Here is a 13,321-nt window from a genome sequence, read left to right on the forward strand (position 1 = left end):
AAAAAAAGAATCCGCCTGCCAATGCAGGGGACAGGGGTTTGAGCCCTGGTCCGGGATGATCCCACATGCCATGGAGCAACTAAGCCCGTGTGCCACAACTACAGGGCCTGCGCTCTAGAGCCCGTGAGCCACAACTACTGAAGCCCGAGCGCCTAGAGCCCATGCTCTGCAACAAGAGAAGCCACCTCAAGGAGAAGCCCTCGCCCCACAACAAAGAGCAGCCGCCACTTGCCACAATTAGAGAAAGCCTGCGGGCAGCAACAAAGACCCAATGCAGCCAAAAGTAAATAAATAATTAAATCTTGGACTTCCCTGGTGGCTCAGTGGTTGAGAGTCCGCCTGCCGATGTAGGGGACGGGTTCGTGCCCCGGTCCGGGAAGATCCCACATGCCGCGGAGCGACTAGGCCCGTGAGCCATGGCCGCTGAACCTGAGCGTTCGGAGCCTGTGCTCCACAACGGGAGAGGCCGCAACAGTGAGAGGCCCACGTACAGCAAAAGAAAAAAAAAAATTAACTCTTAAAAATAATAAAAATAGAGGACGAAACAGATACATATGTTGATAGAAATAAATCCAAATATAATAATTATATTAAATATAAGTAGCCTAACTACACCAATTAAAAGACAGAAATTATCAAAATGGATTAAAAAAACCAAGATACAACTATATGTTGCCGTCAAAAAAGCCATTTTTAAGTATGACATGGGTGGATTAAAAGTAAAAAGATGGGAAAAGATGTACAATGCAAATACTAATCAAAAGAAACTTGAAGTGGCTGTAGTAATATCAGACAAATTAACTTCAGAGCAAAGAAAATTACCAGGGATAAAGAAGAACATTGAAGAACAATGATAAAAACTTTGGTTTTCCAAGAAGACATAATTCTAAATGTCTCTGCATCTAACTACAGAGCTTCAAAATACATGAAGCAAAAACTGATAGATATTAAGGAGAAAATGAACAAATCCACAATTATAGTAAAAGAGAAATGTCAAAACTGCTCTCCCAGTAATCAACAGAACAAGTAAACAGAAAATCAGTGAATATATTAGAAGTATATAGAACTGAATGATGCCATCAACCTATAGGAACTAACTGAAATTTATAGAACACTCCCCCAACACAACAGAAAACCCTTTTTTCCCCCAAGTGCACTTGGAACATTTATTATACCAAGATAGACTATATCCTGGGTCATAAAACAAACCTTGGCAAATTTAAAAGACTTAAGGTCATACAAAGTATATTTTCTGACCATAATGTAATTAAAACTAGATATCAATAACAGAAGGATAACAGGAAAATTGCCAAACACTTGGAAACTAAACAACACACTTCTAAACCCAGAGATCAAAGATGTGGTCTCAAGAGAAATTAGAAAATATTGTGAACTTAACAAAAAGGAAAATACAAAATATCAAAATATGAGATGCATCTAAAGCAGTGATTATAGGACAAATTATAGTATCAAATTCTTGTATTAGTAAAGAAGGTCTGAAGTCAACAATCTGCACTTCTACCTTGAGAAGGTACATAAAGAAGAGCAAAAATAAGCAGAAAGCAAGTAGAACGAAAACACAAGAGCAGAATATAATGAATATGAAAACCAAAAAAGAAAAAAATTGGGACTTCCCTGGTGGTCCAGTGTTTAAGAATCCACCTTCCAATGCAGGAGACGCGGGTTTGATCCCTGGTCGGGAAACTAAGATCCCTCATGCTGCAGGGCAACTAAGCCCACACACCGCAACTACTGAGCCCACATGCCACAACTAGAGAGAAGCCCACACGCTGCAACGAAGAGCCCTCACGCACCAACTAAGACCTGATGTAGCCAAATAAATAAATGAATATTTTTAAAAAAATCAATGAAACAAAAAATTGATTCTTTGAAATGATCAATAAAATTGATAAACCTCTAGCCATAGTGACCAAAAAGAAAAGAGAGAGAGAGAGAAAGCGAAAGAAAGAAAAGAGAGAAGATACAAATAACCAGTATCAGGAATAAAAGGAGATATCACTGCACACCCCACAGACATTAAAATGTTAGTAAGGGAATACTACGAATAATTCCACACACAAATTCAACAACTCAGATGAAATGGACCAAATCTCAAAGTTACAAGCTACCAGAACACAACCAAGAAGAGAGATTGTAAATATAAATGTACAACTATAAAACTCTCAGAAGATAGCAGAAGAAAATCTTAGTTACCAGGAGTTAGGCAAAGTGTTCTTAGATATGACACCAAAAATATGATTCGTAAGAGAAAAAGGTGGTAAGTTGGACTTCATCAAAATTCAGAACTTTTGGCTTCCCTGGTGGCGCAGTGGTTGGGAGTCTGCCTGCCGATGCAGGGGACACGGGTTCGTGCCCCGGTCCGGGAAGATCCCACATGCCGCGGAGCGGCTGGGCCCGTGAGCCATGGCCGCTGGGCCTACGCGTCCGGAGCCTGTGCTCCGCAATGGGAGAGGCCGCAACAGTGAGAGGCCGGCGTACCGCAAAAAAAAAAAAAAAAATTCAGAACTTTTGCTTTGAAAAAGACCACACCAAGAGGAGGAAAAGATAAACTACAGAATGGGAGAAAATATTTGCATATCCCTATCTAACAGAAGCCTTCTAACTGGAATATACAAAGAACCCTTAAAACTCAACCATAAGAAAATAATCCAATTTTGAAAAAAATGACTGAAGGACTTAGACACTTCATCCAAGAGGCTATAATGATGACAAATAAGCACATGAAAGGATGTTCAACATCATTAATCATCAGGGAAGTACAAATTAAAACCAACGGTGAGATGTTTATAAATATCTCACTGTGAATAAAAGAATACCCACACCCCTAATATAAAAACTGACAATACCAAATGCTCGCAAGGATATAAAGCAACTGGAACTCTCTTACACTGATGGTGGGAATGCAAAATGATGCAGCCACTCTGGGAAACAGTTTGGCATTTTCTCCCAAAGTTAAATATGTACTTACCCATGTGACCTAGCAATCCCAAGCCATTTCGCTCCTAAAGAAATTAAAACATGTTCACACACGTGTACATGATTGTTTATGGCACTCCTGTTCGTAATTGCCAAAAACTGGAAACAACTGGAATGTTCTTTGACAGATGAATGGGTAAACTATAAACACACAGTAAAATAGTAGTCATCAATAGAAAGGAGGGAGCTATTAATACACACGACAACGTGAGTGCATCTAGAAGGCATTACGCTGAGTGTAAGAGCCACTCTCAAAAGTTTACATACCACAGGCAATACCTTTATTGCTGGTTTGGTTCCAGAGCAAGTCACATGAATGTTTTGGTGTTCCCAGTGCATAAAAAAGTAATGTTTATACTCTAGTCTAGTCTATTATATGTGCACTGGCATTATGTCTAAAAAAACGTACATACCTTAATTGAAAAATACTTCATCGCTGGGGACTACCCTGGTGGTCCAGGAGTTAAGAATCTGCCTGCCAATGCAGGGGACAGGGGTTCGATTCCTGCTCCGGGAAGATCCCACGTGCTTCGGAGCAACTAAGCCCATGCATCACAAGTACTGAGCCCGCACTCTAGAGCCCGCGAGCTGCAACTACTGAGGCCGCGTGCTGCAACTACTGAAGCCCGCACGCCTAGAGCCCGTGCTCTGCAACGAAGAGTAGCCTCTGCTCGCCGCAACGAGAGAAAAGCCTGCACGCAGCAACGAAGACCCAGCACAGCCATAAATAAATAAGTAAATAAAACAAATCTTAAGAAAAAAATACTTCATTGCTAAAAGATGCTAACCATTATCTGAGCCTTCAGCAACTCATAATATTTTTGCAATAGTAACATCAAAGATCACTGATCACCATCACAGATATAATAACAATGAGGAAGTTTGAAATATTGCCAAAATTACCAAAATGTGACACAGAGACATGAAATGAGCAAATTCTGTTGGAAAAATGGTACCGACAGCCTTGCTCGATGCTGGGTTTCCACAAATGTCCCATTTGTAAAAAACGCAGTATCTGTGAAGTACAATATAGCAAAGCACAGTAAAACAAGCTATGCCTGTATATGACTTCATTATGTGACATTCTGGAAATGGCACAACTATAGCAATGGTGGACAAATCAGCGGTTGCCAAGGGTTAGGCCTGGAGGGAGGGGTGGCCGCAAAGGAGCAGCAGGAGGGGGTTTGGGGGTGATGGGACTGTTGTGGTCCTGATTGCGGTGGTGCTTACACACATCTGCACGTGTTCAAACTCAAAGAACACACACACAGAAATTTTATTGTATGTTAAAAAAATATTGAAAAAAACGGACATGCTGGGCTACCGGCATCCATCGCTTTAAACACTGTGCTGTTACTTGGGTAAATGTTAATATAAATTTGAAATTTAAAAAGATCATCAAGTGGGGGGACTTCCCTGGAGGTCCGGTGGATAAGACTCCGCACTTCCAGTGCAGGGGGCACAGCAGGTTGGATCCCTGGTCAGGGAACTAAGATCCTGCAGGCCACGAGGCCAAAAAAAAAAAGAAAAATCATCCAGGAACTTTCTATTTAAAGGGCCCCCATGGTGAATCACGCTGTACAGCATATTAGTATCATTTGTGTCAGTCTGGACTTTGAGTCCTGGCTCTTGAGTGCTGCTAGGTAGCTGTATGGTGTTCAACAAGTCACCTGTCACTTAGCAATGAAATGGGAGCAGGTTTGGATGGTATCTGTAATCGTTGCTAAGCTGCACTGGAATTCTCTCCAACCTCGAGATTCTGCTTTAGTGGGTCTGGGCTGGTAATTCTGATCTGCTGCCACTTTGGGGAACGTCCAGAGAAGGCGATCTCAGAGGTCTATTTCAACTCTAACATTGCTATTTATATCGTATACTGGGTTTGCTTGAATTAAGTTCTATCTGTATTGAGAATCAGCTTCTGTCCTTCTGTGCCACATTCCCTGTGAATTGGGAATCCCCCCCCACCCCAAATCTAGGATATCTTTAACTAAGTTCACCAGTGGGGGGGGGTTGGCGTACTGTGGGGCATGCGGGATCTTAGTTCCCTGACCAGGGATCGAACCTGTGCCCCCCCGTGTGGACGCACGGTCTTAACCACTGGACCGCCAGGGAAGTCCCTCACCAGTGGTTTTCTAAGAATCTAACTTTGTTTACTTTCATCAGACCATTTCCCACATCAGTGTCACCTTGACCTTTCCCAGGGTATTTCTGCTCCTTCTTTTAGAGACTCAATCCCACCTCTGCGGCCCTTTCTCATGCCCGCTTCTCTCCAGCTTCATGTGTCCAAATGTCCTGGCTGCACACCTTCAGACACTTAGTTGGTCTCCCGGCTGGAGGACACTAACATCTTGGGGATAATTGTTCAGAACCTGCAAGTCATCCAGGTGGCAGGTGACAGAGAAGATGACGAGGGTGGGATGGATGCTGGGAGAAACCAGGGCAGCACCCTATTCCCATCTTCAAGATAAGCCTTCAGGGAAGAAGAGTCACAAAAGGCAGAGAAAAAGCTCCAGAGACCCTACCCTGTCTCCCTGGAGATACTGTTTAAGGCCAGACACTGAGGCTGGGAAGGCTCAGAGCCCGTCAGCACTCTGCAGAGAGGGGCTTCAGGCCCACCTTCTTACCACAGCTCTGCCAGCCTCTGCACCCCTGGCCCCTCAGGTACCCTTCCCTTAAGCCACACCAGCGCCCTGCCCCGCCGCAGGCTCTCGCTGGGGATAGAGGCGAGTTGGGAGGCTCCTTTGGGGAGCAGCTACACCAGGTCTCTCCCTGTGCCCCATCTCCGTGCTCGTTTCTCACCTCTTGGTGCCTCCTGTGCCTATCCGTCTTCATCTCTCCCTCCTAGTGCTGCCACATCAGGCTCTCGCTTCTCCTGTCTGAAGAACCCACTGATGTCTAAGAGGGAGAGAGGTTAAGGGTAACTTTTCCTTACCCCGACCCACTGCAGTGGCCTGGGAGAAGGAATCCTTGACCCTTGCTTCTCCCTCAGCGTGGGAATGACTCATTCCTAAAACTCAGGGCATCGAGGCAGGACAGGTCTGTGGAGTTAAATGGACTTGAAATATGGGGGCTGGGAGACCAGACCCTGGGTTCTTCTTGTGGATCAGCTCCTGGTTCTCTGGGTAACCTGGTTATAGGACTTGGGCACTGGGCAGAGGAAGGGGGCATTGGGTAAAGGGTGTTACTAGGACTTGAGGCCCTGTTACCCTAGGAGGGGAAAATTCCCAAACTGCAAGCAGGACTGGGTCAGCACAGCCCCAAACATTTCTACATGTTGGTCTGTGAAGCATGAAAGGGTGAAAGATAATAGTCGGTAGCTGGGAGAACGGAGGCTGATGCAAAGCCAGTAAGACCATTTCGAGGCTGTGTCTGAAGGTATCTCAGGGGTCCTGAGGATGGAACCGGGCATGAGGGCCACCCTAGAGCACTGAAGGTGCAGGACAGGGGCAGGGTAATGGGGGCGAAATCAGACATCCATCCTATGCACTGTATCAAATGCTTCCTCTGTACTAACTCACCTAATTCTCACAATTCTGAGGTATGAATCCATGTCCCCACTGCCACCAGAGCCTAGAAAAAGGCCCATTTTACAAAGCAGGAAACCGACGTTGAGAGATCAAGACTCTTCGTCAGGGTCAGAGGTAAGCGGCGTGGCCCGGGGCTTGTTTGTACCAGTCTGTAGTCGTAATTTCACTCCTCTAATTCACAGCCTCCCACCAAGTATCAGCCTCTCCCAACCTGTAATTTTCTGGGGTGGGGGAAATAGTCTGAGTGTGGCCATGTGCCCTGGACACCTGTCAGGCAGAGGACTGAGCGGGAAGGGGGTTGTGGACGGGCATTGTGAATGAGGCGGGGCCATTCCGGACACGGACCTGGAAGTAAAGTGTCAGCATTCTTCCTGAGAGTCCTTTCCTGTGACTACTCCCCGGCTCTCACCCCACATGGTAGACAGGTCAGGAAAGGGCCAGGGGGCTGGTTCTAGAGCGTCTCACTCAACTTTGCTAACACCCAATGCCCCACCACGTACCTTTGCTGAAAAATGCTGTCACGGGCCCTACGACTACGTGCTGGGTAGCAGGGTGGTCCTCGCCCAAGAGCAGGGATCGGGGGTGAAAACTGGTTGGTTTCTGTGTCTGAAGCCAGGACCCAAATGGGAAAGCCTGTGAAGCACTGGATGACTCACCTGGACTGAAACCAGGGCAGCCCCTGTCCTGCTCCAGCCCCTGCTCCGAACTGTGCCCTGGAGCATGGGCACTGGGAATGGAATCCAGGTTGAGAGGTTGGGCTTGAGCTGTCGTGAGAAGGGACCCCACAGCTGAGGTCCAGGGAAGGGAGGGACCTGCCCAAGGACAAATGACTGGGCTGGTGGCAGGGCTGAGCCGCCTCGTCAAGGGACTGACGACAGCTCCTCCCACACCCAGAGGGAGGAGCCACGTGCAATCTGGACAGAGCACAGGTTACACCGGAAGCTGAGGGCTGTGGGCGCTTTGAGCTCCATCATCCACAGTTCAGGACCCAGGTGGAGAGGAATTCCCTCTGCCTGTTTGACTTCTGGGATTCCTGGATTCTCTTAGCCACTGGGTTGGTTCCGTTGACCCTGGCGGAGCATCGTTAGTGGCCTGTTTACTGACTCAGTACCTGCCCTGGATAGGACGTCGGTGCCTGCTGGCCAAGCTCACCTTCGTCTCTGCTTGTTGAGAGACTAGAAAAGTCCTCTTTTGTTTTTTTAAAATTTAAATTTATCTTTAACTCATTGCAGCATAACATGAGTTAGAGCTGCTCTAATACATGAATTCTTCAATCTGGTCTAAAGGCAAATCAAACAGTCCCCTTTTCAGAAAAGTAGCTTCCGACTTGATCAACATAACATATAACCATCTTTAATATTCAGAGTTGCTATAGCTTGATGCTTACCCCAGGCTGCGCCGTGGAGCCAGACTTCTGACCTTATACAGAAGTCAAAATGGTAAGGCATATAACAACAACAACATAAATACATAAATACAAATAAATAGACGGATACACACATTGACATATGTGTGTGTGTATACATATATATAAAGTTCAAAAATAAACATTTGTGTGATGTCATAGTTTACAAAGACTGTTAATATCTATCCCTTGGAAACTCTTTGGCTGTGAGTTTTTTCAAATGTCCCAGAAATAAACTCTATAGATACTCAGACCCTCTCTGATTTCTATATTCTGCTCCTTATGCCTTCTACATCATCAGGATGGACAAATCCTCTTGAATCTGTTTGTCCATCAAGGACATGGGGAAAATCCCCTTCCCTGACAAGACCTGGGGCCTCGAGCAGGCTGTTTTTACCTTTGATTTACCCACTGACAAGGACAGATGTTTATAAAGCAGAAACCGCCCTCGGACTCTCACAAGCACTTGCCATCACTGAAGAGTCCCCAGGAGGAACAGAGCGACCCATTTGCTGAGCCGGGTCGAGCAGGGAGGAGCGTCTTGAGAAATTTGAGTGCCTCGTGCCCGTCCAATGCTGCTCAGGTTCCAGGCTAGTTTTCTTCCCTGGTCTCCTTCCCCGGGCTCAAGTTCTCAACAACTGGGGCTGGAGGTTTTGAAGAACGCTGCTGACCCGAGCTCCTCCCCTCTGAAGACCCGCGTGGGGTTGTCTGGGCTTCTTCCTGCTCTGCACCCCAAGTGTTCCCGCCCACAGTGCAGGCCAGAAAGAAGCCCAAAGACAAGGGGCAGAAAGCTCCTCAGGTGCCTACAGGTATGCCCCGTGATCCCCCCGGTGAGCGAAGGTACAGTGAAAGCGAGGGAGCTGGCAGGACAGCCGCCGCTGGTCTCACCCCCGGCCCAGCCTGGCCGCATCCGCTGCGGCTTCTCACCCACCAGAGCTCTGACAGCCCCACTGCGGTACCACTGAGGTGCTGGGCTTGAACTTGAGTTAAGAAGGCCATGCACAGAGAGAGAGGGAAGGTAAGGTGACCAGAAGGAGACAGGAGGGTTGAAATTGAACAGGGAAAAGAGCAAAAGTGAAGCCAGACACAGCACTGTAGATCAACGGCATTTCAGTAAAATAAGTTAAAAAAAAAAAGTAATGCCAGAATCCTACTTGGTCTTTTCTCCATTCTCCTTTATTCCATAAACACCTAGTTACAAGCTGCACAAATCAAAAAATAAAGGCCGAGAAGGATGTGGGGCAGATTTTGATGTGGCGTAGCGGCTGGGAAGGGAGACTGGGTTGGGAACCGGTTCTTCCCTCCACACACAGCCCTGGACCAGGGCTATGGCCCCTGCAGCGGGGAATCTGGGGAGGAGGTGGGCAAAGATCCAGGGTCACTGAGGCCCCTAAACCCAGAGCCCACCCCAAAAGCCCCTTCGATGCACGGCAGGGGTAGAACGGGGAAGGGAAGGAGTTTCAGAGATGGGGTAGCAAAGTGAAAACTCAAGTTAGTGGAGACAGAAGAAGTGGAGTCATCATGGTAAGGAGATTAAAGAAGGAAAACGTAGGTAAAGGGGGAGTGAAAGGTTCTCGCTGAGACCCCCAGGGAGAGGTGGGGGCCAGCTGGCCTGTTAATTTAATATTAAATTGGGAGTGGGAGTTGAAGAGGAAAAGTTATTTCAGGGGATGACTTCTCAGCCTCTCAGCCCGTACCTGGAGGGGGAAAAGAGATGAACACAAGTCAAAAGGAAGACAAAATATAAAAGCCAGAGGTGGTGGCTCATCCCTTATTCCGGTGAGGACACTCTTCTGTCCTTCCCTACCAACTAAAACTTCGGCTGTCAAAGGCGGTGTTTGCTGGACACGTGGGCTGCTTCTGCCTCAAGCCTGAGCGCCGGGTACCACACGCTCCCCACCCCCGCCCGTGCCTGAGGCCTCAGCCCCCTCAGTACTTACACGAGAGGCCGAGGGCCCGGGGCCCTCACCAGTCATAGCGGCGGGACTGTCGAGACGGGGAGTCCTCGGGTCCCTGGATGGCCAGGCGGGGAGGCCCCTCAGCCCTCCGCCCCCCACCGCCAGAAGCCTCGTGCCTCCGAAATTCCAGGGGGCGCTGCTGCCGGTATCGGGAAGTCTCCCTCCGCCACTCATCATCAAAGGCGGCGGCCTCACCTGGGGAGGACACGGAGCCCACACACGACACCTGTGTACCGCCTGGCTTCCCGGGGCAGACCCGGGGTGGCTCACGACCAAAACCCAGGGCGAAGGCTGAAAGGCTGTGTGGGGGGACGTGCTGGGGAAGGGAAGCGACCTATTTAGCAATTTTGGATTCAACATGGCTCCTGGAAGCATGGAGGCAATGGAGGCAGTCAGGAATGGGATAACTACTCAGTTACTTGGTGCAGTCCCACGCACACTGTAAGTATTTAATAAATATTTGTCGACTTCAAGGAAATAAGTAAGAAGAACTAAAACAACGGATCCAGATGGAGACGGGTAGATTACTATCAGTATCTGACTTAGGTGACAAAGTTTGCCTTGCACGGTGAGGACGTTGCCGGCACTGACTTAGCCCTAAGCTGACAAAAAAGCTCCGAGTAAGTTAAGAACATGGGGCTCAACCATAACCTTGCGCAAGAAATATCTACGGAGGTAGGGAGAGAGAGCTGCTATCTCCCGGCTCACGGGACCGGGGCAGGGGCTGCCGGCGGCCGGGAAGCGGGCCGGCCGCGCGGCGGGAAGGAAGGCTCACTCTCATCCAGGTTGATATAGTCCTGCCGCTCCTCCTGGTCCCCCGTGCGGTGGTTTCGGGAGCGCTGCAGGATGTGAGCCCTGTCTCGGATGTGATGCCCAATGGACATCTGCTCCAGCCCACTGTCCGAGTCCCGTACAGTCCTCCGAGTCTCCCGGATCTGGGGGGAGGCAGAGCATGGCACACTCAGCGGCTCCTTCCAAAGCCCGGCTGCACCAGCCCAGAAAGGCCGCCCGCGACCCAATCCTGAAAAAAGCAGCCAGGATTTCTGTGGGGGCCATCCGATCGTGCCTCCTCTGGGACAGGAGGAGCCCTCCAACTCACCCCGCCTGGGGCCGAGCGCATCTCTGCTGTCTCTTGGTAGACCTTGGGCGCGCCGGCGCCCGTATTGGAGTAGGAGATGACAGTGGAGGATGAAAAGGTCTGGCAGTTACCTGCAGCTGTCATGTGCTCCTGAGGACGGAAGGGAACAGCAGGGCTGTGTGGGGAGGGGTTCGCCTCCGGGGAAGGGATCCCTCCCTTCGGCCGCCTGTGCCTGCCCATATCTTTCTCACAAAACGTGAAAACATCAGGACTCATCATTACCCCCCAAATTCCTCTGAGTCCAACAACATGCCAGAAGGACCCGAAGAGACGGAGCCTTAAGTGCACGCTTCATAAGGTGCACTGCTGATTCCCACTCAGGAACCCGCACTCTCCGGGTCCAGTGGCCTTATCCAGCTTGCACACTCCACAAGTATGCCCTTCCCCACTCCCGCCACTGGGGACTCAAGGTGTTGCCAGCCATCACTGGGAACAGGGCCAGGGAAGGGGATGGAATAGGGCAAGAGTCTCACCATGTTCCCAATCATGTCGTTCATCATCCCAAACATGTCCATGAAGCCGCCCGACTGGAGCAAAGAGATGGAAAACAGAGTCAGAAAGCAGGGCCACGGTCAGAGGTGGGCGCGCTCAGGCTCCCACGGGCTACATAGCTACACGTTCCCTCTCTCCCTTTCCTTCACATCTAGCAGCTGCTCTTCCTCATTCCTCGTGAACAGGACCAGAACAGGCATGCTTCTCTCCACGCTTCTCCTCCTGTATGCCGCTGCCCTCCTCCTCCTCAGTCTCTGTGGCTGCTCTTATCCCGTGTTCCTTCTCCCGGCTGCCCTATTTCCTCCTACCTTTAGGAAGCAAGCCAATGTCACTGGATTCTAACCTATAAGGGGTTGGTTCTGAAACTGTAGAAAAATCTTCTACAAGCCCTCTCTAGTTGGCCTTTCAACAGCACATCCTTCTTCAAAAGAACAATTATATCAGGCAATGATATCTTCCTAATGGGTACCGCTCCTAGAAGTACAGGAGCCAGTAAGTTAGCATCGTGAACTCCCAGAACTCAGCACACAGCAGGCCCAGAGCTCTGTGAACACTACACGAGGATTCTAGGGTTACCCATAAGACTATCCAAAGAGGCACATCTGGAAATAATATCTAAGGGTATAAAGCATGTCTGAGATGGAAGGACGCAAGGAGATGAGGACTCACCATTCCCAGCATCCCGAAGGGGGAGACAGCCCCAGCCTACAGGAAGACATAAGGAACAGAAATTAGGGACCACATCCTATCTCATTACCATCCCAAACCAAGCCCATGGCCTCTGTTGCTTTTCCATCCTCCTCTCAAAAGGGGATCACAAAGCCTGTTTTTCCAGACCCCTTTCCCCACTCCTAGAAGGCATCCTACTTGCTAAGTTGGCCGTTGTGCAAGGAAAATCAAGCACTTTACTGACCACGCTCCAACCTTTCTTCGGGTCTCAGGTCTGTTGCAGCACCATTACCTGCATCCTGCGGCTGGCAGGCCTGGTCCCTGGCATGTTGCCATCTGTGATGCTGAGGAAGGGGCTGTATCCAAAGCCGCCCGACAACATCCGGTTCATGTGCTGACGGTGAATGGCAAAGGGGTCCCTGTGCAGGGAGTATACGGTGCAGGTGGCAGAAGGACCAGCAGTCAGTACCTCCCACCCGCCCCTCCCCCGAAGAAAAGAGCCATAGGGAACCAGAGGCACAGATTTCCCCTCGAAGTCTGAGCTGGGGCTGAGTGGCCACCAAGTTGTGATCGGTGCCCGCGAAGAGCCCAGATGTCTGGCTCAACTAGTCAGAGACCTGAAGTGGAGCGGATGCGTGCTCCAGAGTAGGAGGGGGAGGGGATGGATACTCACATCAGGAACATGGGGTCCTCAGGCTCCACGTCCCTCATGAAGCGGAACATCCTGATTTTAGCTCCAGGGGGCTCCACACTGTGAAGATGTGGAGGCTCAAATGTTGGAGGCGGCCAGGCTTTTCGCACACCCGCTCAGGGCAGGGACTCTCAGAGCATGGTCCCTTTCCAAATACTGGAACTGGCCCCCCAAACTCCAGGGAGACCCTTCTGCAGGTGTTCAACATCACCCTCTAGGGAAAGCACAGCTCTTCAAACCTCTCCCCGAAGGAGGACCATGGAAAATTTTTCCAAGCCTGTTTTCTGCCTCCCCCACTCAGAGCCATCCTCTTCCCAAAGCCCTGGCCAGAAGCACACTCCCCTTCCCCCGACGCCACCTTTCCGCAGGCGAATCCCAAGTGCCGGCCCTCCGCCCGCATTAATGACCCCCCCCCCCCCCCCCCCTCCCCCCCCGCCCCCCCCC

General features: G+C 49.7%; 1 protein-coding gene across 1 annotated transcript in view; it reads right to left on the minus strand.

Moving 5' to 3' along the window:
- Positions 1 to 9,082: 9,082 nt before the first annotated feature.
- The window catches only part of MLF2 (myeloid leukemia factor 2), a 4,689-nt gene continuing 450 nt past the window's right edge, over positions 9,083 to 13,321 (minus strand). Inside the window, exons 2-9 of the mRNA XM_024733019.1 lie at positions 12,860 to 12,937; positions 12,479 to 12,605; positions 12,187 to 12,222; positions 11,499 to 11,552; positions 10,987 to 11,115; positions 10,663 to 10,822; positions 9,870 to 10,082; positions 9,083 to 9,626 (exon numbers count right to left, since the gene is read on the minus strand). Coding sequence (XP_024588787.1) covers positions 9,895 to 10,082; positions 10,663 to 10,822; positions 10,987 to 11,115; positions 11,499 to 11,552; positions 12,187 to 12,222; positions 12,479 to 12,605; positions 12,860 to 12,909 — 744 coding nt within the window. The 5' untranslated portion in view covers positions 12,910 to 12,937 and the 3' untranslated portion in view covers positions 9,083 to 9,626; positions 9,870 to 9,894. The remainder of the gene's footprint in view (positions 9,627 to 9,869; positions 10,083 to 10,662; positions 10,823 to 10,986; positions 11,116 to 11,498; positions 11,553 to 12,186; positions 12,223 to 12,478; positions 12,606 to 12,859; positions 12,938 to 13,321) is intronic.

This window comes from Neophocaena asiaeorientalis, unplaced genomic scaffold, assembly GCF_003031525.2.
Source record: "Neophocaena asiaeorientalis asiaeorientalis breed wild unplaced genomic scaffold, Neophocaena_asiaeorientalis_V1.1 scaffold150, whole genome shotgun sequence".
In the NCBI taxonomy this organism is placed as follows: Eukaryota; Metazoa; Chordata; class Mammalia; order Artiodactyla; family Phocoenidae; genus Neophocaena; species Neophocaena asiaeorientalis.